We start from the raw sequence: 24,896 nt of genomic DNA, 5'->3' as shown, positions 1-24,896 counted from the left end.
TTGACAGCCAATGGTTGACCACGACCATGACCACGACTGTGTTGTTCTCGACATGAGGCAAACAGAAAAAGCCGACATGCGGTTTCTGCCATCATCTTTTCGTAAGTCTCTCTGCCTGTCTGCAAAGCGGTCTCGTAATATTGCCTCGCTGACAGGAAGTGCCCGTCCTTGGACTCGAAAATGAAGCCAAGTACCTGGTATGAGTCCTAGGTACTACTGAAAGGCGTGAATCGGAGGCCGGTTGCCTGCCAACATCGACGTTGTGTCGGAAAGGGACATTGTCTAGAACCAGAAGGAAAAAGATAGCCGTCGCGTCCAAATCGCGCTGCGCGACATGCCGAAATGACAATGATTCCCACACTATTGATTTACTATAATTACCCTCTCCGTTCTGCAACACTCTCGTATCGTCCCTTCCTCTCTCTCCTCGCCACCACCATCTCAAATGGCCCCAGTCAAAGTTCAGAAAATCTGCTGCAGTAAGTTCCCCGTCCCGCCTTGTGCCGAAAAGCTGGAAATCTCATTATCTCTGCAGTCGGTGCTGGCTATGTTGGTGCGTACCGAGATATTTCGGAATCGCGCTTTTTCATGACGGGAACACTCTTTAGGCGGGCCAACTTGCGCTGTAATCGCGCTCAATTGTCCCGATATCCAAGTCACCATTGTAGATTTGAATCAAGCTAGGATCGATGCTTGGAACAGCAAGGACTTCAAGCTCCCCATCTATGAGCCTGGCTTGGAGGACGTCGTTAGAAAAGCCCGTGGGCGCAACCTCTTCTTCTCCACTGATGTCGACAAAGCGATCAACGAGGCCGATCTCATTTTTGTCAGCGTCAACACCCCGACCAAGAAGAGCGGTGTTGGTGCTGGTTTTGCGGCTGATCTGAAGTATGTGACGCGCATGTATGCGCTTTTCTTCCAACTGACGATTGTAATATCAGTTACGTCGAACTTGCAACGCGTCGCATCGCTTCTGTCGCGACATCCTCCAAGATCGTCGTCGAGAAGTCTACTGTGCCTTGCAGAACGGCTGAGTCTATGCGCACCATCTTAGAGGCAAACTCAAAACCCAACTGCCACTTCGATATTCTATCCAACCCAGAATTCCTTGCAGAGGGAACTGCGATCAACGATCTGTTGAAACCTGACCGTGTGCTCATCGGGTCACTCCAAACACCGGAGGGTATCGATGCTTGCACCGCGTTGGCTGATGTATATGCGAACTGGGTTCCGTAAGTGTCTGATCTTCTCGTTTTCGGTACGTTTGTTTTGACGTGGCAATAGTAAGGAGCGCATCCTTACTGTCGGCCTTTGGTCGTCTGAATTGTCCAAATTGGCCGCCAACGCCATGCTCGCGCAGCGAATCTCTTCCATCAACGCGCTTTCGGCCATCTGCGAAGCCACTGGTGCCAACATTGACGAGGTGGCTAACGCGATCGGCTTCGATTCCCGCATTGGCCCCAAATTCTTGAAGGCCAGCGTTGGCTTCGGAGGTTCCTGTTTCCAAAAGGACATCCTGAACCTTGTGTACCTCAGCGAGAGCTTGCATCTTCCCGAGGTGGCCGCGTACTGGCGGCAGGTGGTAGATATGAATGAGTATCAGAAGCGTCGTTTCGCCAAGACCGTCGTAGATACTCTATTCAAGACCATCACTGGAAAGGTACGCTATGCGCTCTCCTTGTTTCATTCCTTTCTCAGTTCCATTGTAATAGCGCATTGCTGTCCTCGGATTCGCCTTCAAGGCTGACACCGGCGACACTCGCGAGTCCGCTGCCATCACCCTTATCAAGGACTTCGTCGCTGAGAAGGCTCTCGTTCAAATCTACGACCCCAAGGTTGAGCATGAGCAAATCTGGCTAGATCTTGCTGAGGCCATCCCCGGAACACCCATTGAAGCGAGTGAGTTGCAATATCCCCTATCTCTGCTCCTATCACTTACTGACTTCTTCCCAGTCAAGAAGCAGGTCACTATCTGCGCCTCTCCTGTAGAGGCTGCGTCTAAGGCTGAAGCCGTGGTCATTGCTACTGAATGGAAAGAGTTCAAGGAGATTAAGTGGGAAGATATCTACGCAACCATGGACAAACCAGCCTTCGTTTTCGATGGTCGCCTACTCCTTGACGCCGAGAAGTTGAGGAAGATTGGATTCCACGTACGTCCTCATGTAGTTCCGTCTAGCTTTCACTATTGACGCACGAATAGGTCACAACCATTGGCCGTGGTGCCGCATAAATGCTGGTATTGCTGTGTATTGGTATGTGTATAGGTTAGTATTAGATGGCACGGATGGACAATGACAATAAATCGTACAGTAGAATACAACAAACCTCCCTGATTTTTAATATTTTCGTTACGACTGTACTAGACGACGACTCGGATTCGCAATGGAACGTACTGTATACCCGACTTCAAATTCCATTGTGCAAGCGTATCATGGTCGACGATAAATACAACATGCTAACTCTCTCTTTCAGTCCGACGTTGTTTGGTGGAACGGAATAGTTGATTACACGGAGGCCAGTTCGTAGAGGTATGTCCCCAGCAGCTTGGTCTAAACAGTGGTTAGTGAGGAAGCAACTGATGCTGGCAGAGGCTGACCCCTTCGATGAAATTAGATCGATCCAGCTTCTCGTTGGTTGAGCTGATTAAGTAAATCATTGAGAGGCAATGCGTAGATATAAAAGGTGCACTTACTGAGCGCCGTCATCACCCCTGCCCATAGGGAGGAGCAGCACGTTCACTCCTAGTGTCTCTGCAAACGTTAGCGTAACTGGAATGGAACCACCTTCACGAGTGAGATCAGGAGACTGTTTGTACACGGCCTGTGAGCAACATCAGTCAGTTAACCTACTATGATGAACGTGTCAATTGATGGATGGGGTTTGTCCTCACTTCCGTAGCGCGCTTGGCGGCCTCGAAGTTCCAGTGCTTGTGATCGGCGACCCATGGCTTGCCACCGTGTAGATCCTCGATGTGAAGCTTATTCTTGCTGTTCAGCTTGGCGAACTCAGATTGGAGGTATGCGATGACCAGAGGGTTCACGGCGTCAGGGGTTTGAGGGGGAACCAGTCTATCGCAAGGGGTCGCTTGAACACAGTATTTTGATCGGTACTTTGGAAGGTACACACCTGATGCTGAACTTCCCAGAGACCTTGGCCGGAATGACGGTCTTTGCACCAACACCAGAGAATGCACCTTCAATACCATGAAGAGACAAAGACGGGTAACGCATGCGACCCATCAACACATTCACTTTGTCATCAGAAAGTGCGATAGCAGCGCCGGCGGCGTCCTGGATATCCTGGATGGAATAATCGAGGCCGGAGTAGATGGCTTTCTCCTCCTCTGTGGGAGGGGGAACCATCTCGTCTACGCCGGGAATGAGGATCTTTCCAGTGGGGCTGACGAGCTGGCCCATGAGGTGGATGAGGTCGGTCATGGGCTCGTGGACGGTCCTGCCGAATACACCAGAGTGGAGGTCCCGGCTTGGGCCAGAGACGGTGAGCTTGAAGTATGTTAGTCCGCGCAGGCCATATGTCAGTGCGGGGGTTCGCGTGTTCAACCAATAGTTATCTGACTGACAACGGAGGTGATGTCAGTATTGGTAAGTACAACAGTAGCTTTGAGATACTTACGATGCAGACACAATCGACGCCATCAAACCAACCCCCGTTTCCGGATCCTTCTCTCTTAACTAGATCGTCGAGTCCCTCGCTTCCGCTTTCCTCCATCCCCTCGAAACACATCTTGAGGTTGACTGGGAGCTCCTTGCCGGTCTGGAAATGATACTGGAGGACGTTGAGCCAACCAAGGATAGGACCTTTGTCATCGGATGATCCGCGACCGATGAGTTGGCCATTGGTAGGATGTACCACCAATGTGAACGGGTCGGTGTCCCATCCATCCGATTTGTTGGCCTGCATGTGTGATATTGTTCAGTAAGTACAACACACACGACCAAGAATTTAAGGCAGGGTACGCACGGGTTGAACGTCGAAATGCCCGTACAGAAGGACAGTCTTCTTCTTTGGGTCGTTACCGATCCTCCCAAGGATTGCAGGAGGAAGCTGGAGTTCCTCATCGTCCATGATATGCTTTCCGAGATCCACGAGCTGAGTCTCGACGCCGACTGCCTTCAGTTGGTCGTTAAGCCAGTCAGCCATCTTGAAGACATCCTTGCGATGGGACGCATCTCCGCTGATACTGTAGAACACGACGCATTAGCTCGATCCGTTGTGATATGCCTTTGAGTCGAGTAACGGCCTTGGTTAGGGGTAAACCCTGCTACTATACTACCCCCGGGGGCTTCGCGACGAACGTAACAATTCGACGAACCTTGGAATCGCGACAGCATCTGAAAGCCTCTGGATGAATGCATCGGCATTCTGGTCGACAAATTGCAGGAATTCGGTTGGTGCAGGCATTGTGAGTGTGTCGCCAATCTGATCTCTAAAGTGGCCTGATAAGCTGATGAGTCAGAAGCGCCCGTAGATACCGAAATCGCCCTTCAGAGTCTCGCCAACATCTTTCGAATGCCAACGGACGACCCTTGGGATCAAGAACCACCGAATGTGAGTCATTGTTCTCCGAGTGTTGGCAAAGTCTGATCTTCACATAGACAGGTCTTGTAGTCACCAGGCCAAGCAAGCAGCCACAGCGTCAGGTCGTCCCAGATGACTGGGACGACGACGAGGAGGAGGAGGATGCCCTTCCTGATCCTGAGCTGAACAAGAAGATATGGCACGAGGCGTGAGCCGTCAGTTCAGCGGTCTTTGTGTCAGTGACGAACATGGAATCACTGAATTCGCAGAAATACGAAGGCACCCATGCCTGAATTCCTCGTCAAATCGTCTTCTACGATCGTTGCACCCCCCGCATCTGCGTTTCAACCGCAGCTGCGCATACTCAAGCGACCCTCTGCGACGCCCCCTGCCTCGACCTCTCCATCGCTAGTCGGAGCACGGGAAACCGTGCAGCAACGCGAGGCGAAATACAACGCGGCTCGTGAGCGTATATTTGGCACCAATGAGCAGGGACGAGACTCCGAGGGGAGTAGGAATGCAAGCCTTTCATCGCTCCAGAGTGCTCCCCCCAGGGATAGCGTACGACGTATAGATCCAACTCAGTCATCCACTCCACCTCGTACCTCTGTCACCAGGAATCCGCAAGGCCCTGCTGATGCTGGTCTCACAATGACGAATGCCGACGGGTCACCAGTGCCTCGAGGCTTTGGGCGGCGTATAGGCGATAGTAAACCTGTTCCTCAGGCTGGTGATTGAATATGAATATCTATAAATTTCTGCCGCTTGGAGGCATTTCCAATTTGCCTATTGATTTGGTCCGGGCAATTGCGCCTCAGTGACCTAGCTCAGTGTAGACTCTACATATTCTACTCACTTCCAAGTAAATCGGTAGTGCGCGCAATCTTATCAGCAACTCGTCAGCGAAATATGTCCAATAAGACGTCGGGCCGAGGAAAAAAGCTTTAGCGCCCTGAAAATCAAGGGTCTGGTCGTCTTATAATAATTTTGACTTCGGTTGAACGGTTTGCTGCGGACGACGACCACGACCCTTTGCTGCCTCCTCAGCACGTTCAGCAGACCTTCACGAGAGGCATCGCCAGCCGACACGCTTTCTTGTGGGCACCATGTCTCCAGCAGCCATCACAGAACCCTCGCCTATGGCCTTCAGGTCCTCGCCTTCGCGCTCGATATTCAAGAAAAAGTCGTCGCCGTCGTTGGCACCGATGACCTCGGCCGCTTCGTACCTGTCGGCCTTGTCAGAGGCCGATGCTCGAGCACGAGGTCTGTCCAAGTCGCCTACTTCGACGCCCGCTCTTTCCTTGTCATCCTCTATTACCGAATCATCAGAAGACACGGTCCTAAACGAACTAGACGACGATAATCGCGACGGTCTCCTTTTTCCTTCATGCGCACCCACGTCTGAACAGGTTTTCACCACGGTTCATACTGAATTCGGACATTGCTCCAACGAGGATTACCGATATGTTTCGCAGCACATTCCTGGCGCCACGCTAGAAGTCGTTGAGAAAGATCCGCCCTACTACATCCTTCTCACCACCTATATCAGCTATCTCATCTTGATTTGCGTTGGACACGTCCGCGACTTCATCGGCAAACGCATTTACCCTGGAGCTTACAAACACCTAATGCCGCATAATGTGAGGCTTATTCATATTCTTCGCGCATTTATTTTCTGACTGGGAACAGGGTTTGGCACCACTCACCTCGGATTTCGACTCGTTTTACACCCGCAGACTGAAACAACGGCTTGCTGAATGTTTCGCGCAACCAGTAACAGGGGTAGCGGGCCGAACCATTGTCTGCTTGGACCGTTTCTCTCCAGATTTCGGACAATCTTATATCCTCACAGGCGGCCGAACCCGTGCCCTCAACATTTCGTCATACAATTACCTTGGTTTTGCACAGGGACGAGGTGGCTGCGCGGACGCCGTAGAAGAATCCATCAGACAATATGGAGTATCTACTCTAGGTGCTCGTATGGAGGGAGGCTCTTGTGATCTGCACGTTATGACGGAGGCCCTTGTCGCCCGTTTTGTTGGCATGGAGGATGCTCTGATTAGCTCCATGGGCTTTGCCACCAACTCTACGTTTATCCCGGCACTCGTGGACAAGGGCTGCCTCGTTATCAGCGATGAACTCAATCACGCATCCATACGGTTCGGAGTTCGTCTCAGCGGTGCCAGTGTCCGGATGTTCAAGCATAACGACATGAAGAGTTTAGAATCCTTACTCCGGGAATCCATTAGTCAAGGACAGCCCAAGACCCACAGACCATGGAAGAAAATCTTATTGATTGTCGAGGGCCTATACAGTATGGAAGGCACACTGCTAAATCTTCCCGCTATCTTAGCGCTCAAGAAGAAATACAAGGTTCATCTGTTCATGAGTATCTGTTATACACTCGCTCAATTTAATATTCCAGTTCTATGTTTTCATTGATGAAGCTCATTCCATCGGCGCGCTTGGTCCCCATGGCCGCGGTGTTCACGACTATTTTAACGTCAATCCCCGTGACATCGACATCTTGATGGGGACGTTCACGAAATCGTTTGGGGCTGCCGGCGGGTACATTGCGGGAAACAAGAACTTGATCGACAGGCTGCGCCTCCACGGACATTCGGGACCGTATGCTGAAGCCATGACACCTCCGGTGTTAACGCAGGTCATTGCAAGTATGGCCAGCATCATGGGGATTGGATTACCGTCGTCCCTATCGCACCCGACACGCACGCTATATTCAGCTGACGGCGAGGCCTTCCAGCATCCAGGCCCCGCTGCTCCCGCGATGTTGCCTTCTTGGATCAACTTACCTCCTGCACTCGCGTCTGGACAGGAAGGTGAAACACGGTTACGCCGCCTCGCCTTTAACTCGCGTTACCTGGCGCTCGGTCTCATCAAGCTGGGCTTCATTACGTATGGAGACCCATCGTCCCCGATTGTCCCCCTGCTTCTATTCCACCCTGGCAAGATGAACCTCTTCCATACCCTGATGAAGAACCGACAAACACCTATCGTCGTTGTCGTCGTTGCGTACCCTGCCACGGATCTCGTCACCAGTCGCGTTAGGTTCTGCGTGAGCGCGTCCCACACTAAGGAAGATATCGATGTCGTTTTGAGGGCCTGCGACGAGATCGGGGACGTCCTCGACCTCAAGCTTGGCATCAGACCGTCAGAGAGGTGGACAGTAGATGAAATCATAGAGCGAGCCGTCGAGCTGGTCAAGTCCTAGATTTCGTGCTTCACGCTTCATCATCACGCATCGGGAACCCTTCTATTTCTTTGATACCCTTCCAATTGACTTAATGCGCTGCAACCTTGACTGGATTCGACTTAGGTAGTAAACTATTAACCCCAAATATCTAGATTTCTGTATCTTATACATCCTGGGATCTTCCCCAGCTTATCAGTCCATGCATCGCTAGAATCCTGGCCATTCTCTGGACCCTCAGGCCTCAGGCCTCATCCCCTTTGGTTCAGGGTCAGAAAAGTTGGTGGAATTGGTGGAAAGCAAAGCTCTTGGTTCGCATAGTTTCCCGAATGTAGGACCCTGTTGATCCTTTGGTGGCGGCTCCTGATCGATGAGGGGTTAGGAGAAGAGGGCTATAACTTGCTTCAACACCTCCGAACTTGTTCCCCCGCTCATCATGCACAATGAATAAATCCGACGCAGGGTGTCATCAATGGAAAGGCGGGTCAGGTTTGATCAAGATGTGCTACCTTAGCTTCATTAAAATCCAGTACTATGGCCTCTTGAGTAAGTACCGTTAGATCACTGGCACGAGCAGCATGCCCACCGTGTCGTAATAATTCGCTATATTTGTGATTAAATACCCAGCAATCTGTAGGTGCGACGATATATCAAGGACATTGTTTGTGTATTTACGATAAGGCGTGTACTCGCTGTGCCACCCCTTTACTGGTGCTTGACTTTTGGGTATCATCAGAATCCACAGTTACCCCACGCACGCGATATCCCTGCAACAGCAACATGTGTTGGAGAACACGTTGCGAACGGCGGTAATTGGGTCTGGTCAAGTCTGGGGACCATTTGCTTGATATCGGAAATCATTCCAGCGAAGTGTGTAATTCGAAACGATTATTCGAAGTTCGGCGGTTCCGGAGCCCTTGTCTAGGGCCTTTGTGGCAGAATGAGTGTCAACTACGGTAGAATTTCTTCGGATATTTGAGGCGGGTCAGGAAATCCATAATTTCCGCGGATTCAGTATGCTCATTCCCTCTGCGGTAAAGGGAAAATATGGGCGTGGTGACGAGATAGGTGCTAAATAACACCCTCAACGAGGCTACCTGAACACGAGTTCACTATCGTCCTCAGGACCCCATCACTTGCATAGGCAGTTTCTTCCGCCGTGTAACCGGTCAATACAAAATCATGCTGCGTCCGCATCTCAGTAGATGGGGAAGATGGCCTATACCTGGCCTTGTCTTGGTCTTGATTGATGAAGAAGTTTTCACTTAATTCTGGGTAGGGCATTCCCAAGGAGCTAGACGATCACTCCCATGCACCGATAATGACGAGCTGTTGCACCCGCGTGCCGTCGACGTCGCTACCAGTAGCACACTTGCTGACTTGCCATGTAGCGGAAGAAGGGTGTTTTTATACGGAGGCATCGGATAGGCTGATTATACACAGTATGAGTTACAAGTATTTATGCAATGGTAGTAATGAAAGGTCCGAGAAATATCTACCCTGTTTACTTGGCCATGGATTTAGCAAGTGCCCGTGCCGACTCGCCGTCTTTATTCTTATAGAACACGATGTCACCATCATCTTCAATAAAGCAGCACTGTGTGAACGTCCTGTACAGCGCGCGGAAGGTGTTCTGTACCGAAGGGTTCAACAAACATCTGATCTAGAGCGCGACATGAGACATACCGTAGAATCGTAATTATAGTCTTCTTTCAAGACTCGCTTAATATGCTCCGTGACTTGAGGTTGGTTGTCTATTAGCCTATCAGCCACCAGGGAATGTATCGAGATCGATCATGCGAAGACATACAAAAGGGAATCGTAGAAAAGAGGTGGTGACCGATGTGATCGTGGCTGACGTTGTGCAAGAAGAATCGTCCCGCCCAACCTAGAAGCGGCCGGTCAACTGTCGCAAGGGCGCCGCGGAGGAAGGACCATTCTTTATTTCTGAAATGAGGGATGGTCGGGTCTGAGTGATGCAGGTACGTCAACATGACTATCCCTGTGAACGGGTCAGTGGGGTTAACAAAGCTCTCCGGAGCGCGGACGTACAGTGGTTGGCGAGCTATAGAAGCATGGATAAGCGACGGCGTTGGCGGGGAAGAGGATCGACTCACCAAATACGGAATGAAATATATTTTAATGAATGTAGATAGTCCGACGTTGCTGGTGTAGATCCATAGAACCGTAGACATCGTAGCGAGGCCTATGTTAGACGCAATGATATCGTTTCGCTCATGCGGCTTGAAAAGTGGCGATGATGGAAGGAAGTGCTATAGCAACGTTAACATGCGGCGCGTCGAGCAAAACGAGGCAGTAACCCACATTTGTTCCTTTGGGGTAGCTCGGAGAACCCATGGCGTTAGTGAACAAGTAAAACTGCCAGCCAAGAGCTTGCATAGCCAACATGCGTAAGAGAGTGTAGATCGGGGTCTCTTCGAATATTTCATGGTAATCTCGGGCCTGCGCCTTGTGTGCTGGCGGTAGGCCGTAATCCGTGCGCGTCCTCGGGACGTAGTTCTCATCACGCTCGACGGAACTGGTTGCTTTCTGGATTGTGGTCATATCAGCGCTCATTCGAGGAGCAGAACAGCAATACCCACGTGGTGTGCGTGGTGCGTGGATCTCCAAGCATAGTAAGGTACCAGAAGGAACTGTCATACCGATCAGTTTAAACTAGAATAGTAGTCGGAGAGCGCCGTACTGTATGAAGCGAGTACCCGATCGCATGGTTCACCCAGCCATAAGGAGACATGGTGCCGTGCCCTGCTTCGTGGCCTACATACAAAGAAGTCAGAGTCAGCACACGGGCGAGAAATGGCAGAAGCAAAAGCATACCCAGGCACCACAAGCCAGCGAAAATGACCCCTTGCCAATGCCAGTATGTAGCCCACAGAGCAAATTTGATGAGACGAACGATGGTCCAGTCCAGTCCCTTCAGCAGCAGAGCCTGGCTAAAGGGCTGAATGAGAAGTGCTAGCTTGTAGGCCACCAAACCGCATGATATGTCCCTGGCGACATAGAGGAGCGATTTAACTGTGGACTTGTTGTACAAGTGCTTTGGTACTGAGGCACGGATCTCTGCTAAAGTAACCTAATCCCACGCAATAGGGAATGAGTATCCCACTCTCTTCGAAGGCAGTGACTTCGCCATACCTTTGAGGGCAGGAATGGAGTCTCTTTGCGTTTATTGTACTCGGGGGAGTCCTGGAAGATGTTCAGCATGTCTGAGGGGAGGGGGTGCAAGAAGTGGCGATGGTTGCGCTATGCAGCGCGATTGTAGGTCCTCATACTTATTTGAAGAACCGAAGCTGAGGGTGCCGGTGATGGCTGATGGTTCACGGCTTCGCCGGAAGCAAACCGCTTGAGTCGGATTGCTTCCCATGTTGATACTGATATTTTTGTGCACACACGTCCAGCATTGATTGGGACAAGTGGACTTTATTGGCGAACGGATCAGCAGAGATCAAGATTGCGATTGCGGGAAGACCCGGAACACCCTAATTCACAATAAGTTCGTGTCTCAAAGATTCAATGTCACTCACAGATGGACATACGTGGACTGAAAACAACCGTATCGGCGCATTAGAGAACAAATTTCTGACGGTTGATCAACTGGGGCAAAGGAAGGGTGTGCTTATTCCTATCAGTACGGCACTCGTGATGGTGGGTGCAGTTGCCATCTGATGGTATCGTAATTCATCGCGCACATTCTCAAGCTTCACGACGGCAACAGCATGCTTTTTACATTAGTCGCTTCACAGTTCACTGCACACATGTCACTGCACGCATGTCAGTTAGTCGAGAAATTTTCAAAGAAGAGTGCAGTTGAAGAAACAGTACAGACACAGTTCACATGCAGTCAACGTTAATCACTCGATGCGATGCCTCTCCGAGCTGAAGAGCCGAGATACGCATAGCAAGGAGCTTAAGTGTGTTGGTAAATATCAAAGCAAGGATTGCAGTGCATCCACTATATCCTGTCGCTTTTTTATGCTGGTCTTGGCGTCGTGGACTAATTTATCAGCAACATGAAAAGTGCCCCGATAGTTCTGGATGTCCGACGGACCCCGATTAGCTCAATGGGTGAAACAGAGTAGGAAGAACGTACATGGATTTCCGTTGAAACACCCGACTCTAACAAACGATGCGCAAATGCGATGGCATCGTTGGTCAAGTCATCCCATTGAGCGCAAAGGACCATTGTGGGCGGAAGACCCGATAAATCTTTCGCGAGAGCGGGCACAGCGTACCCGAGAGTCCGTTCGTCTAATCCTTCTACGCCTTGTGGTAAATACATCTCCCACATATACCGGGTGACGTTGGCATTCCAGAGTTTATTGATAGGGTTGTGATAAGTCGAATAGGATGCTGACTTGTTGACGTAACTTCCATCCTCGAGGACAAGAAGGCGAATCCTTGAGATGTCTCTCCCTTCGTCTCGGTATCGAAGGAACATGCCAACAGTGATTGTGGCGCCAGCGGAAGTGCCTCCAACAGCCACCCGAGTGGGATCGATGAGATACTGGCCTACCTCGGAGGATTCGGTCAACCATCGAAGCACCTGGTAGGCGTCATTGAAAGCTGTGAGAATGTTAGGTTCAGTGATTGACAATGGAGTATTTGATTCAGGGGAAGTGCAGTACTCACGAGCAGGGAATGGGTTCTCGGGCGTTTGCCGGTACGCAGGAGCCACAACAACGACGTTGGCAGCGACGGCAATAGAACTGCAGAACGGGTCTAACCGGAGCGGGCCCATTGAAAAGAAACCACCATGATGCTGGGAGCCTGGCTGTTCAGCGAGAAGTCAAGCAACCAGATGACAGACGTGGACTCACAGACCACATCAAGACTGGTAAGCGATCATGTGGACTGGCGTTCCTGGGTATGTATACTCTCAGCGAGGTGGGTGGTTGATCTGGGGCAGCATCCTCCAAGGATACTAAGATATCCTTTTTCACGATGTTTAGGTCTTCATGTGGCCTTGGGGGGATTGAGCGCATGAACTGCACGACAACGTCCGATGATTCTGCGGTTTCATTAGTTTTTGGCAGTAGAGCTATGATGCCGCGCAAATCTGGGTCGAGGATGGAGAGATCGTCAGTGGTCGGACACGGGATAAACGAGCTGGACATAATCGTTCAGAATTGGAGAAGAAGTCGAGGATTCTTCGTGCAAGAAGCGATCTGGGAGGCTTCTGCCGCACAATAATCGAATTCCGGGAAACGGAGACAGGGCACCCATTCGGAGAGGAGTAGCCTAAAAGAAGGGTGAATACAAGAAAGGCGAGCTTGAAGCTTCACTTTGGAGGGAAATGGGTGGGAGTTGGTTTCTATATCGGGCGTACAGAAGGGTGTCTAGGGTCTCAGCACAGGCGCCTACACGCTCTAAAGGACCTTCGTTTCCCCTTGCAGGCCCTTCCTCAGATGGAAACCTTGAATGTGACCCATTGCACTGGGGAATCGGCTTTGAATCTCTGATTTCATACTCTAAGGTCGGAGGGAATCGTCAATCTCCTTTCAGCTTGATGCATAGCCCTAACTTGCCTCTATGCGTCACGACATACCGTGGTGGGAGACTTAAATACTGGGCTGATGGAACTGGGTTGATATAGCCTGCGCTTGCTGATCTACCATGCGTACCAGCACTATCACTACCACACAGGCCCCCTCGCCCAAGTCCACAATTTACAGAGAGGATGACCTCCCCGCTTTTACTCCGATGCCCTGGTGAGCTCCGATTACTTCTTTGCGAGCCCATACACCCCAAACTTACAGTAAATATCTGCAGGTCGTTGAAGGAAATACGCGCCGCCATCCCCCCGCATCTATTCGCCCGCGACACCACCAGAGGGCTGCTCTACTTCACTAGGGATCTACTCATGGCCGCCATTGCTTGGTCCCTGGCCTCTTACATTGATCCGTACTTCAAAGGCGTCGCCGTGAGGCAGCTTCTTACCCCTTTTGGGGCCGAGATAGCTCGCTGGTCTGCCTGGCTGGTCTAGTAGGTTTCCCCTCATTGCCACGATGAACACCACTCAGGTATAGCCGTACAGTTGGTGGTTCCAGGGACTGATATTCACTGGTATCTGGGTTATCGGTCATGAGGTTAGTGTCCTCGAGGCAGTGAAGAAGAACACCAGCTGATGTCATGATTTCCAGTGTGGTCACAGTGCCTTTTCGGAACACAAAATCATCAACGATGTTATTGGCTTCGTAAGACTCGCGACACTCGATAAGGATCCTTGTTCTCAACAGTTCCTTTCATAGGTGACCCACTCGGCCCTCTGGACGCCATACTTCAGCTGGAAGATTTCGCACCATAGACATCACAGTAACCACGCTTCTATGGAGCGTGATGAGGTGTATGTCCCCAAGACACGTTCTGATCTCGGAATTCCTCCTGAAAACAGCGGCCACATCGACTACGAAGACTACTTTGGCGACACGCCGATCTATACGCTCTTCATGCTCATTCGCCAACAAGTCCTTGCTTTCCCCGCTTATTTGCGTGAGTGTCACACAAGATATACACCAGATGACATGCTGACAAAGTCTTAGTTTTCAATGTGTCTGGGCAGAAGACTTATCCGAAAGGAACCAATCATTTTGATCGTAAGTTCTCCTGTCTATATATTGAATAGCAACGAACATGTGGCTTAACCTTGATCACCAGCAAATTCAGTTCTATTTACGAAGGAACAGCGCAACGCAGTCATTTTATCCAACTTCGGCATTGCTGCAATGGTGTGGGCCGTCACCTGGGCGAGTTCTACTTTCGGATCGGCCAACGTGCTCAAATTCTACGGCATCCCTTGGCTTTTGGTTTCGCATTGGTGTGAGTTGCTGTGCCCATCAACGCTGCTCTTGTTTAACGAGAAGCTGACTTCCTACGTTTCTAAGTCATCATGATCACATACCTTCACCATACGGCACCAGATCTTCCCCATTACCGGAACAAGGAATGGAACTTCCAGCGAGGTGCAGCCGCAACTGTTGATCGTAACTTCCTGGGGTGGCAGGGACGATTCTTCCTCCACGATGTCGCCCACTTCCATGTTATCCATCATGTGAGTGTGATGGTGTATCTGCCTTCTTTTCTTTTCGCCCACAACTAATTTTTGATGTGATTGATGTATAGTTCTTCCCCAAGATGCCATTTTGTAGGTACCTTGATCAGCGAGTAAAAGTGATGAGCTGATTTCTTTGTAGACAATGGACCTGAAGCCACTGCTTATCTGAAAGATTTCATTGGCGACCACTATCACTATTCGGACAAGCCTGTTTTTAAAGCCCTTTGGGAAAGTTACAACCGATGCCAGTTTGTTGAAGACGAAGGTAAGCACTAGATGCGTGACTGAAGTGAAGTACAACTGCAACTAACGTACATCGCCGCAGGGGACATTCTTTTCTACCGTGACAAAACTGGGCGAGCTGTCATGAAGGCCGCGGAAAAATACAGCGTCAAGAAATCACGCTAAGCGATTTGTGTGTACAGAACTCTTGAATTTACGGCGTAGTAATTTGTGTATATATCGATTAATTGTACAACATGACCCTTGTCGTAATTTTGATATCTATTCAACTATTTTACCGAGATATTACTTGGTCGCCCTACGAACCTAGGAGTAAGCTGCCGCGTGGGTCTGGGCAATCACATGGCACCTTTTGGTTTTTGGTGGTCTGTCGCGTCAGTCCCATGATGATCATCTCACTGAAAGCTTCTCCGACTAGCCACCCCGTTTCAGATTCAATTCTAGTTCAGGCCGCCACCCTCCTCACGAATCCATCTGGATTTGGATCTTGTATCATCAGCATCAATGACTTCAATCTATCCACTCGGAACAGCGCCTGTCAAGCCTGAGTGGGTCGCTTGCGCATCTCGTCCGCGCCGAGTGCTGCGCTCAGGCTCTCGCTGACATATGACCCCGTCTGTAGATTCCTGTTGCAAGTGAACAGCGGTCAAAGTGCCAACGTACCGGACGATGATGCAGCTGAAGGCACGTCGAGCCACGTTCAGGATCGCGCGGGCGCAGGAGAAGACGAACGTAGTAACGTTGGCCCATCTCGTAAGAAGCGTAGCAAGGCTGAAAAGAAAGCACAGCGAGGCGCAAATAAGGGGAGACGTTTTGGAAAAATAAGAGATGAAGTTGAAGTTTGCTGGAAAGTCGCTGCAGGGCAAATTTGTGAATTCGGTGATGAGTAAGTGTCTTGCCTACCCTGAACCGAGGATCAGGAGTGAAGTCAATCAATTTGACTGAACAGATGTCGGTTCACCCATGACATTCCAGCATATCTCGCCGCTAAGCCTCGTGATATACGGATACCGGATACTACTCAATCACTCGAAGTACCACCGTTCATTCCGCCACAAGATTTTGTGGCCGATGCGGAGTACCCCTCGTTGGACATGGGCACCATATGCCCCGTTTTTGCTGAGATGGGAGAGTGCAGGTACGGGCAATATATTGTACCGTCGTATTGTCTACTCAAGATAGATAGATTCGGGCTCAAATGTCGGTTCCTTGGAGGACATATCCGTAAAAGCAATGGAGCGCTAGAGATGATCAGCGATACAGAGAAAAGGGCCCATGCCGCGATCTCTGCCACGGAACTAAATTTCATGTCGCCTGAAGCACTCAAGAACCTCCGAACAAAAAAGGTACGGCTCGTAAACGATTAATCGTGGCTCCTCCGGCAGCGCGTTGATTGAGCACTGGCGCTTTTAGTATAACTTTCCTATATCAAGTGCATACCTCAAGGAGATCCAGACGGCCGAAGAAAAGGGGAAGGACACCACGAGTCATGCAGCCGCCGCCGCAACAACGGAGAATGTAGGCGACGATTTGCCGTCCACAGCAATAGAGACGATCGCGGAGAGAACGGGAGAAACGGCAACGGTGACTCAAGTTGATACACCTGATGTTCCAATGCGCTTTAACGAGAAGAAACGGCTTCATTGGTCCGGAAAAACGTGTATGTTGGTGGGCTCAAATCAGCACCGCGCTGTATTGACAACCGCTTTTTTGCATTCCAAGACTTGGCGCCACTTACCACTGTTGGGAACCTGGTATGTGCACCTACAGAACTATGACATATATCGCTAGACTGTCATTGCGAACCCCTAGCCGTTCCGTCGCCTTTGTGTAGCATATGGCGCCGACATAACATGTGGAGAAAGTGAGAATGATACGCCTTTTATTTGGTGGCCGCTAGTCGTGCTTACGCAGTTCTCGATAGTGGGTCTTGCTAATTCGTTCCTGGCTGGGTCCAAAGAAGAATGGTCGCTAATTCGCAGACATCCGTCTGAGTCCATATTCGGCGTCCAATTGGCCGGTAACAAGGCCGCCACATTGGTCCCAACGGCGGAGACCATAGCCAAGGAGTGTGCTGGAAATGTTGACTTTGTTGACATCAACTGTGGTTGCCCCATTGATCTAGTCTTTCAGACTGGCAGCGGTTCAGCGCGTGCGTCACTATCCTTATCTAGTAATCATACCGCCTCAAACCCATTAACTATGGGCCAGTCCTAGATACACCTGGCAAACTAGGCAAGATAATCGTCGGGATGAACAAGGCGTTGGGAGAGATACCAGTTACCGTCAAACTCAGAACAGGGGTTAAAGATGGTCGTAACACAGCTCATAAACTAATGCCTCGTTTGAGTACAGAATGGAATGTCGGATGTATATCGGTAAGCTTTTACCGCATTCACTTCGTCATCTCCTGATGTTTCTCAGCTGCATGGTCGAACTAGGCAACAACGGTACACCAAATTGGCAGACTGGGAATACATCAAACAATGCGTGGCAGCTGTTCGCGGAAAAGAAGAGGAAGAAAATTGTATGTTCGAAGCTGATGATGAGCTGTAATACTGTAATTGACTTCGCTTGTCAGGTCCAGCAGTTCCTATATTCGGAGGCGGAGATTGCTTCTCCTCTGAGGGGTACTGGTCTGTGGTTGAGAACAGCGGAGTAGATGGCGTGATGATAGGTCGAGGTGCTTTGATAAAACCGTGGATATTTACGGAAATCAAAGAACATAGGGAGTGGGATATCAGTGCACGAGAGCGATTAGACCTCATTAAGAAGGTGAGGATGCATGGGGCCTAGTTTCAGACATACCAACTAATCTTCGGAATGTAGTATGCTGAATTCGGTATCAGGTGAGTAATGTTGTACTACGTGTGTCTCGCTACTTATCGTTGTGTACTCCAGCCATTTTGGGTCCGATACTGCAGGTATCAACACCACCCGTCGGTATCTGTGCGAAGCGCTATCTTTCCAATACCGTTACATACCGATCGGTTTGCTGGAAGCATTACCAGGGCGCATCAACGATCGGGCTCCCGCGTTTCGTGGTCGAAATGAGCTCGGTTCGCATCCTTCTTTTTGTTTCATTGCACCCTGACTAACTGTGTTGGCAGAAACATTGCTGGCTAGCCCCGATAGCAGAGACTGGGTCAAGTTATCTGAGATGTTCCTTGGACCTGCTCCAGCGTCTTGGACATTCACGCCCAAACACAAGAGCAATGCTTATGGGGTCGAAGAAAGTCAGGGATAATGAACCACTGATCCCTCCGAAAGACGTAACGATAACATCATGGGCCGTGTATGTTGTAGAGCCCAAACGTGCAATGATAAGATACGCTTAGTAGGACTCGGCCACAGACGGTGTTCAATAAAATGACTAAAACCTTTGGGTCAGACAACATCTGAAATATTTTGCTTGCATTCAACAAGTTATTGTGCCTCAGCGTCCAAAGCATCTTAGATTCCGAATTTTGCCGCTTTTCTCTCTTTCACGACTAGTGAGGATTTCCCGGTCATCCGACATATGATCCTACTACGACGGGGATAAATTTGAACAATAGGACACAACGGCAAACGTCTTCGAGCCAGTTCATACCATCCGAGATGAGTGCATTGTCGTCATGAACATTCTTCCTTTAGGACAAGGAAATTACTGCGGATACCACTCGCGTGCTTGCAACCGATAACGATCAACTCCACAGCGTGTCGTCTGGCCCGTGAAGCTACTTACGGGTGCACGAGGTGTGCCTCATGGGGAGCTTTCGAGGGGCGGCGGCGTAAAGTAAAAAGGCTGCCAGACGCTGGGAGCGCTGAGCGCTGAACACGAACGGTGAATCTCGGGTATCGCCAAAGCCAATTTTCGCGGAAGAGGGCTGATCCGTAAAGTATGAATAGGTTGAATGTCATAACAGGAGGGCGGGAAGGCGATCACGCTGCGTCGGCCGGAGATTAAGGTTTTATAGATACCTTGTTAGCCCATTCGATGTTCATATCATACGCGAGGATTTAACCTAGCTGTGTAAATAGGCCATGTCAGTGCCTCAAAGCTTCAGTGCCTTGGCGTCCATGACTTTCTGAGGGAGGATTCCTTTGATCCATGCTTGCAGGACCGCCAAGTACTATGCAGTGCTGGATCATACTCAATTCAAATGTCGTCTCCATTCAGCAACGCGTCCTAGTCGAATGGATACGTAGCTAAAGATTAAGGGTGACAGGGGGGGCTTGGAAGTAACGTATTTAAATTTTGGACCTTGAGGTTGAGCGGCGGCGAAGTGCCATTGCGGCGTAGGTACGAATTCTCTAAATGACGGGTTAGCCAATAGAAAATCTGGCTCCCTTCACACACACACCCATACCGAAAATAGTGACCTCTCTGGGGCCAGGAACCTTGGGGATTCGAAAGTTCAGGTAATTTAGGTCCCTCGTCGTCTTCCATTGTTATCACTGCGAAATCTGGACACCAGGCCCGTCGTAGTTACGTGATTGGCACAGAGACACCATCTGGCCTGAGGCTGCAGAAGTTGTACGACCATTCTATATCGAACACTCTGGATCAGAAGAGGGTAACAGGTTGTGAGAGATTTATAACAGCTACCGATACTTTTAAGAACTCATTCTTCCTAACGAAATCTAGAAAATGCAAGGGAGTTGACGTCGGACGAGGAGTGTCAATAAACAGACGCCTGGGCCCGTTAGGCGCCGGACACCGCTGGTACCGCTCTCCTCTGTTGCTCGCTTCTTATTCTCCGAGCGTCTGGTGTTCTGTGGATTTGTTCAGAAATTCAAGGCAATTTTGATGAAACCAACAATCACGCCACGGTCCTCCGCTGGTGCGCTACGGAAGGCCTTCCGGAACCCCTCACTAGTATTTGAACTTGATCTGAACAAATTCTTGAATGGAAGTTCATATTGTTTCTCTCCCCTTCCAACCTGAGTTGAGTGCTTTTATAGCTACATTATTGCAGATCTAATCCCTGTATTGTCCCGGTCAGAGTAGCGCGCTTTTGCGACCATGTTGCCCTGGTGCCACGATGGAGTATAACTCCTACCAATTCAATGGCTCTCTTATATTGAAGCCTGGGATGGCGCTAAAGGAATATATTGTACTTGGAGGCTACAGCCCGCAAGTCGACACCAACATGAATTTATTTTGGGAAGCTCTATCCGTTCATCAAATGAATCTGTTGCCCCGCGGTAGACCGGCCGTGAAACACGATACAGTAAGTTCCATTGTACGCTAATCAATACACCGTACCCCCCCTTTGATGGTACTCCAGAGGTCGAGCCCATCCATAACCCTACCACACCGCCGCACCACAGGACGGTTACCCTTTTATTCATGGTATAGAAACTCATCACCCGTACCACAGTCATTGAAGGTGCTAGGCACGATACCCGTACAAGCGCAAAACTGGTCTCAAGCCCCCTAGTTCTCCGTTACCTTCAGTCGCGTCCGTCGGCTCTCAACAGCCACATAGCAGCGCCTATCGGGTGTATCCACTCTTTTTACGTCCCCTCATATACCATCCTTGTCTATGATGCCAAGTCAACGTTAACATCGCACTGGATTCCCGGACATCCTTACTCAAAACGGCTGCAACCGGCCGTTAAAAGTATCCACTGAGCCACGGATCGGCTGTGACTTTCGAGTTGTTGGAGCATCCATAACGCAAGCGTACAGTTGTTGGTGTTTGCGATGCCTTGCGAAATGACTTGAACGCCAAGGAATGTCACTCATTTCTCCGGTATCAACTCATTCGGTCGCCTAACGTTGGACCTTCAGTAGGGCGATAGCTTCATCTACCACTCGTAGTGACTACCTTACGGCCGCTTTTGGTAGATTCTATAGGTGGCAAAGGCTTTTTTATCCGCCCAGCAAGAGCGCATAATGTGCCTACGCAGCCGCCATTATGACGGGTCAGTTGACGTTGAGTCTCTGCTTCCTTTCATCGATTTCAGCCCATTGACTGCCCTTGGCAAAGGTTCGCCTATGTTCTTCCTTCGAGCCAGCCAAGACTCCTGGTCAGCCCCATACTGTTACTTGTCGTAAGCTACTCAGCTATCTCGCTCCGCAAGTAGTCGATTGGTTGCTTCCTACGCCAACCTCGTGGCGCCGTCGCAGTTGCTTCGGTCAGCAGCCAAGCATTTGTCACCGATGTTCTTTCGATGGGTATGATAAGAAGACACATCGAGGAGTCTATTGGCAGCCAGGCACCTCGAGTTACCTTTATCTTGGCAAATTAACCGTGAAGTTATGTTCTCGACACTCACGCTTTCGGGCAAAAGTCCTTGGCAATCGACGCTATCTTGCCATTCGTGACCGGGCTCTATGCGGGCGCTCGGCTATACAGCATCTTTATTCCCTCGTTGTCATCGAATGCATGGAATCACAACAAGTCGAAGTGTTGGATAACATCCATGGGAGTGAGTGATTCTAGTTCGTGGCGTTTGTGCGGAAACTAATAGTTAGAAACGCTTCTGGCTCTCGTAGGATCTCTGGAATTACGTGCGCAGAATGCTACTTCATTCAACGAGCACACATGATTAGACCATAGCCTTTGCCAATAACCTCCTCTCCGCCTCGCTGAAGTACCCCCACGTACCCAGGAAGATGAAGTGGTCAGTATGTGGGCCTTGTCAGCGCTCGAGAAGCGATTTATCTCCGCAACATCGATCGCTGACCCTAACTTTAGCAGGGGACAAGATGTTACTTCCTAATTAGCTTCGGACGTCTCCACCGCCAGAGGCTTGCACGCAATGATTCTGATTTGTGACTTGATTTCTACGCGAGGTTTTCGCGTCCCTCGCTCCATCGGGAAGGGTTCTTTTTCTCTGCCTGTAGCAAGCACATCAACCCAAGTTGACGTTTAACGCAATTCACAGCAGATCGTTGTCGTGCGAGTCGTCTCAGGGAATTCCCCGCGAAACCGTGTCCTCCGGGTCAATCAATCTTACATTGCGGGGTAGTAAACAAATGGCTGGACGACTTATAAGGCCCCCTTTCTTGGTATCCCTTGGTATCCTCAGTGCTTCAAACTTATCCCCCCGTCATGCATCGCCAAAGTTTGACATACCTGGCTAGAGCTGGTCGAGGCTCTCGTAAAGAGCACCGTCCCGTCGTCCCCAAAAGGGCTCAAGCCCATACTACCGCAATGCCTCTCGAGTCGATCGAAGAGGCGACATTGCCACCAATCTTCGACATCTTCGACGCACCGCACCGTTTGGGGGAGTCCAAGCTATACGGCAAGGCTTCTCCAAGTGGCTCTACATCTCCTCAAAAGTATTCAAGCAGTATGATATCGCTTGACAATCCTTTTTGCGATCCCATGCCGCTACCATCATCCCTACCACCCCCAATTATTTTTGACGGCCCCGCTCGACCCCGGCATCCTGCTCTCGAGTACGCTTCCCGCGCAAGGCGGTCGAGTTCCGTCCGGCCGTATTCAATGTCAACGCCTTCCGTCACTATGTCACCTGCCGACAAGCCAATGGTGCAACTTTTCGAAGGGCCTGCCCGCATACATCGGCACGCGCATCATGGGCCCAGCTCTGGACAGGTTTGTACTTCCTCCCATCCGCTTGGGCGCGTCGCTTACCTGTTGTATTTATAGAAGCAAATTTCGTATAAATCAGTCATGGCTGGGGTGGCTGGCCTCTTTGGCTGTATTACCGTGGCTAAAAATTCTGAGGAGAAGCAGAGAAGGCGCTGAGCGCTCCGAACAAATCTAAATATGTTGGATGTATACCCCACATTTGCTAGGAGGGGTTCGGGGCTGCTTTCTTCTTCGATGTGGGGCTATTGTATGAAGTGTAGTACCAGTAGTATATCATAAGCATGCCGTTGGTCAACTGACGACGATGGAAAAAGTCGGATGCGTTTCCGGGGTAATGGGGAAAAGTCAAATACAATGTAATTATATTTGCACCTTGAAACGCTGAGCACCCGAGACGGATCTAATCGCGAGGTTGAAACCAATATTTCTCAGGCCTGTATGCTCGTCGACGATCTAGGGTCACCGTAAGTTCGTTTTCCTGCCCTCGTTTACCCTGAGGGAAGGGGGAAGAACGTGTTGCTGTTATACAAATGAAAACAGAATCGCTTGGAATGGGCTTACTGTCCATGTTCTGCCGCCACTGACAATCTTCTTCAACTGCCGGACATGTCCCATCAAATGGTAGGCACTGTCGGTGGTAAGTGACACCTGGTTGCTGTGCACTGAATGCGATATATCGCCCAAGTCCACGAGGGTGGTTAGGGTAAATGACCGTGTGAGGGCGTTCGTGAACGCAATCTTCATATTTCAAAAGCTGGCGTTCGGCAACGGCAAAAGTGAACGGATGAAAAAATCGAACGCACGAGGTCTCTAATCGGGACAGAAATATCCAGCCTCTCCAGATGGAGACAGCTTCTACACATGAGTGCTATTGAGTTGATGCTTACTGGACTACCGACGAAGACCAGCGTCCTCAGGGTTAAACCGTGTTCGTTAACTAGTGCTTCGATGAATTCGTTCGCTGCAAGGCGATCTGAGAGTTTTGCAGAGAAGGATGTGAGCGCAGGAGAAGCCGAATTGATATGCCCCATAACAATCGTGACGAGAGAGGATAATGGAGATGCCATCGTCGAGCACTTCGTGTCAAACGCTAGATGTCTAAGACGGCGTAGTGTGAACGGAAGGAAGTCTGTAGTGCACGAGTTATCCTACATTGCAGAGGGACCAGATGAGTGTTATTAGATACGAGATGATATTTACTGACCGTCAATGTGAATCCCAAATGCTCGAGATTAGGCGTAAGATGAAGAAGGCGTAAAACGTGATTGTGGTCAAATCGAGAGCAACTGATGATATTGAGCTCTGTCAATGCGGGAAGATCGGCAAGGATGGGACGCAAAACGGCGTCGTTGACCTCGGTGCAATTCTGGGACAAATTTTAAGCAGTCCTTTAGCGGCTCGACAGAACTCACGCTCAGAGTGAGAGAGGATAGAGTTTGTTTCAGATTCGACGTCCATGAAGGTAGTATGTCCAATAGATTCCATGATCCGTGGTCGATAGCCAGCTTTACTAGACCACGGACTTGTACAAGTTTCTGGGCCGCTTGTGTTGGCATAGATCCGTTAATCCGAAGGTTACTCAGGCTTGGTTTATCTTGAAAGCAGCGGATGAAAAGGGGTGTCACGGCTGAGTGACACATAAATGTATTGAGATTGGCACATCTCGAGAGTGCGGTGGTGCATTCATTCATGAAATCGGGATGCACCTGAGACTTTCGGGTAGGTATGCATCGAATTTCTATCAATAACATCCATCAGTGTTCTAGTCTTGACGATTGATTATGTGATTCATTTGACATACCGACGTGTCGTACATGAACCCCGAGATGTGGATGCGAAATTATGGTGGCAAATGGGGTCATTAGCTTCCGACGCTTTCAGTGCAGTTCTTCCTATAACATGCAATCGCGTAGCTCACCGTAGGATACCGTTTTGCCTCATGAAACGTATAGTACAGCACCGCATAGAGCCTTGGTGTCACTGCAGCCAAGAATGACCGGCTGACCAGAGCAATCGACGCTTGATCATATTTTGAGTTGATAAAGGCAAATATGAGCCCCAGAACGTCGAGATTGAGGTTATCAGCTGAAACCATAGCGTCGATGATGGATGTACTGGTTAAGAATACAATTAAGCAGAATTTGCTGGTACGCCCCACGTGACCCCTTGGTGCCATTCACGACACGGTCGCGGCTCTTACTGAGCTCAACACCAAGGAATGGATGCCCTTTGAAGGTAAGGTATGCCCCCCAAACTCGCATGCCCTTAGATTTACGTCTGA

The 24,896-nt window shown here is 50.0% G+C and overlaps 10 protein-coding genes across 10 annotated transcripts; 6 read left to right on the top strand and 4 right to left on the bottom strand.

The window, feature by feature from the left end:
- Window positions 1–445: 445 nt before the first annotated feature.
- UGD1 (UDP-glucose 6-dehydrogenase 1) lies at window positions 446–2,230 on the top strand (the record flags this gene model as incomplete). The annotated part of the gene is made up of 8 exons (XM_036770176.1): window positions 446–479; window positions 536–553; window positions 609–888; window positions 942–1,232; window positions 1,285–1,660; window positions 1,713–1,899; window positions 1,954–2,150; window positions 2,201–2,230. The coding sequence occupies 8 exons, from the start codon at window positions 446–448 to the stop codon at window positions 2,228–2,230; spliced, it is 1,413 nt and encodes a 470-aa protein (XP_036636021.1).
- Window positions 2,231–2,504: 274 nt separating this feature from the next.
- PC9H_000520 (uncharacterized protein) lies at window positions 2,505–4,422 on the bottom strand (the record flags this gene model as incomplete). The annotated part of the gene is made up of 8 exons (XM_036770175.1): window positions 2,505–2,549; window positions 2,597–2,639; window positions 2,693–2,820; window positions 2,891–3,068; window positions 3,127–3,575; window positions 3,634–3,915; window positions 3,982–4,201; window positions 4,334–4,422. The coding sequence occupies 8 exons, from the start codon at window positions 4,420–4,422 to the stop codon at window positions 2,505–2,507; spliced, it is 1,434 nt and encodes a 477-aa protein (XP_036636020.1).
- A 108-nt stretch (window positions 4,423–4,530) lies between these two features.
- Window positions 4,531–5,277, top strand: PC9H_000519 (uncharacterized protein; the record flags this gene model as incomplete). The annotated part of the gene is made up of 3 exons (XM_036770174.1): window positions 4,531–4,569; window positions 4,617–4,747; window positions 4,809–5,277. 3 exons carry the CDS (start codon window positions 4,531–4,533, stop codon window positions 5,275–5,277), a joined length of 639 nt encoding a protein of 212 aa, XP_036636019.1.
- A 401-nt stretch (window positions 5,278–5,678) lies between these two features.
- Window positions 5,679–7,771, top strand: LCB2 (serine palmitoyltransferase component; the record flags this gene model as incomplete). Its single annotated transcript, XM_036770173.1, has 3 exons — window positions 5,679–6,179; window positions 6,229–6,912; window positions 6,965–7,771. 3 exons carry the CDS (start codon window positions 5,679–5,681, stop codon window positions 7,769–7,771), a joined length of 1,992 nt encoding a protein of 663 aa, XP_036636018.1.
- A 1,483-nt stretch (window positions 7,772–9,254) lies between these two features.
- PC9H_000517 (uncharacterized protein) lies at window positions 9,255–10,975 on the bottom strand (the record flags this gene model as incomplete). Its single annotated transcript, XM_036770172.1, has 10 exons — window positions 9,255–9,383; window positions 9,437–9,504; window positions 9,561–9,752; window positions 9,803–9,815; window positions 9,868–10,023; window positions 10,076–10,300; window positions 10,354–10,404; window positions 10,455–10,528; window positions 10,589–10,844; window positions 10,907–10,975. The coding sequence occupies 10 exons, from the start codon at window positions 10,973–10,975 to the stop codon at window positions 9,255–9,257; spliced, it is 1,233 nt and encodes a 410-aa protein (XP_036636017.1).
- A 722-nt stretch (window positions 10,976–11,697) lies between these two features.
- On the bottom strand, window positions 11,698–12,885 carry PC9H_000516 (uncharacterized protein; the record flags this gene model as incomplete). The annotated part of the gene is made up of 4 exons (XM_036770171.1): window positions 11,698–11,802; window positions 11,862–12,334; window positions 12,401–12,530; window positions 12,589–12,885. The coding sequence occupies 4 exons, from the start codon at window positions 12,883–12,885 to the stop codon at window positions 11,698–11,700; spliced, it is 1,005 nt and encodes a 334-aa protein (XP_036636016.1).
- A 499-nt stretch (window positions 12,886–13,384) lies between these two features.
- On the top strand, window positions 13,385–15,230 carry PC9H_000515 (uncharacterized protein; the record flags this gene model as incomplete). The annotated part of the gene is made up of 11 exons (XM_036770170.1): window positions 13,385–13,479; window positions 13,541–13,753; window positions 13,806–13,857; window positions 13,912–13,965; window positions 14,020–14,260; window positions 14,311–14,364; window positions 14,426–14,587; window positions 14,653–14,819; window positions 14,891–14,912; window positions 14,962–15,087; window positions 15,148–15,230. 11 exons carry the CDS (start codon window positions 13,385–13,387, stop codon window positions 15,228–15,230), a joined length of 1,269 nt encoding a protein of 422 aa, XP_036636015.1.
- Window positions 15,231–15,569: 339 nt separating this feature from the next.
- DUS3 (tRNA-dihydrouridine synthase 3) lies at window positions 15,570–18,312 on the top strand (the record flags this gene model as incomplete). The annotated part of the gene is made up of 14 exons (XM_036770169.1): window positions 15,570–15,613; window positions 15,688–15,951; window positions 16,015–16,203; window positions 16,252–16,411; window positions 16,479–16,725; window positions 16,788–16,819; window positions 16,878–16,929; window positions 16,990–17,217; window positions 17,277–17,443; window positions 17,490–17,592; window positions 17,647–17,840; window positions 17,895–17,914; window positions 17,967–18,124; window positions 18,176–18,312. 14 exons carry the CDS (start codon window positions 15,570–15,572, stop codon window positions 18,310–18,312), a joined length of 1,995 nt encoding a protein of 664 aa, XP_036636014.1.
- Window positions 18,313–22,111: 3,799 nt separating this feature from the next.
- On the top strand, window positions 22,112–22,771 carry PC9H_000513 (uncharacterized protein; the record flags this gene model as incomplete). Its single annotated transcript, XM_036770168.1, has 2 exons — window positions 22,112–22,618; window positions 22,673–22,771. The coding sequence occupies 2 exons, from the start codon at window positions 22,112–22,114 to the stop codon at window positions 22,769–22,771; spliced, it is 606 nt and encodes a 201-aa protein (XP_036636013.1).
- Window positions 22,772–23,015: 244 nt separating this feature from the next.
- On the bottom strand, window positions 23,016–24,710 carry PC9H_000512 (uncharacterized protein; the record flags this gene model as incomplete). Its single annotated transcript, XM_036770167.1, has 7 exons — window positions 23,016–23,108; window positions 23,177–23,353; window positions 23,503–23,763; window positions 23,820–23,981; window positions 24,028–24,209; window positions 24,417–24,480; window positions 24,534–24,710. 7 exons carry the CDS (start codon window positions 24,708–24,710, stop codon window positions 23,016–23,018), a joined length of 1,116 nt encoding a protein of 371 aa, XP_036636012.1.
- Between the last annotated feature and the right edge of the window lie 186 nt (window positions 24,711–24,896).

The sequence above is a fragment of the Pleurotus ostreatus genome (assembly GCF_014466165.1).
Source record: "Pleurotus ostreatus strain PC9 chromosome Unknown scaffold_1, whole genome shotgun sequence".
Classification (NCBI taxonomy): domain Eukaryota; kingdom Fungi; phylum Basidiomycota; class Agaricomycetes; order Agaricales; family Pleurotaceae; genus Pleurotus; species Pleurotus ostreatus.
This window is presented reverse-complemented; position numbering and strand designations above follow the sequence as displayed.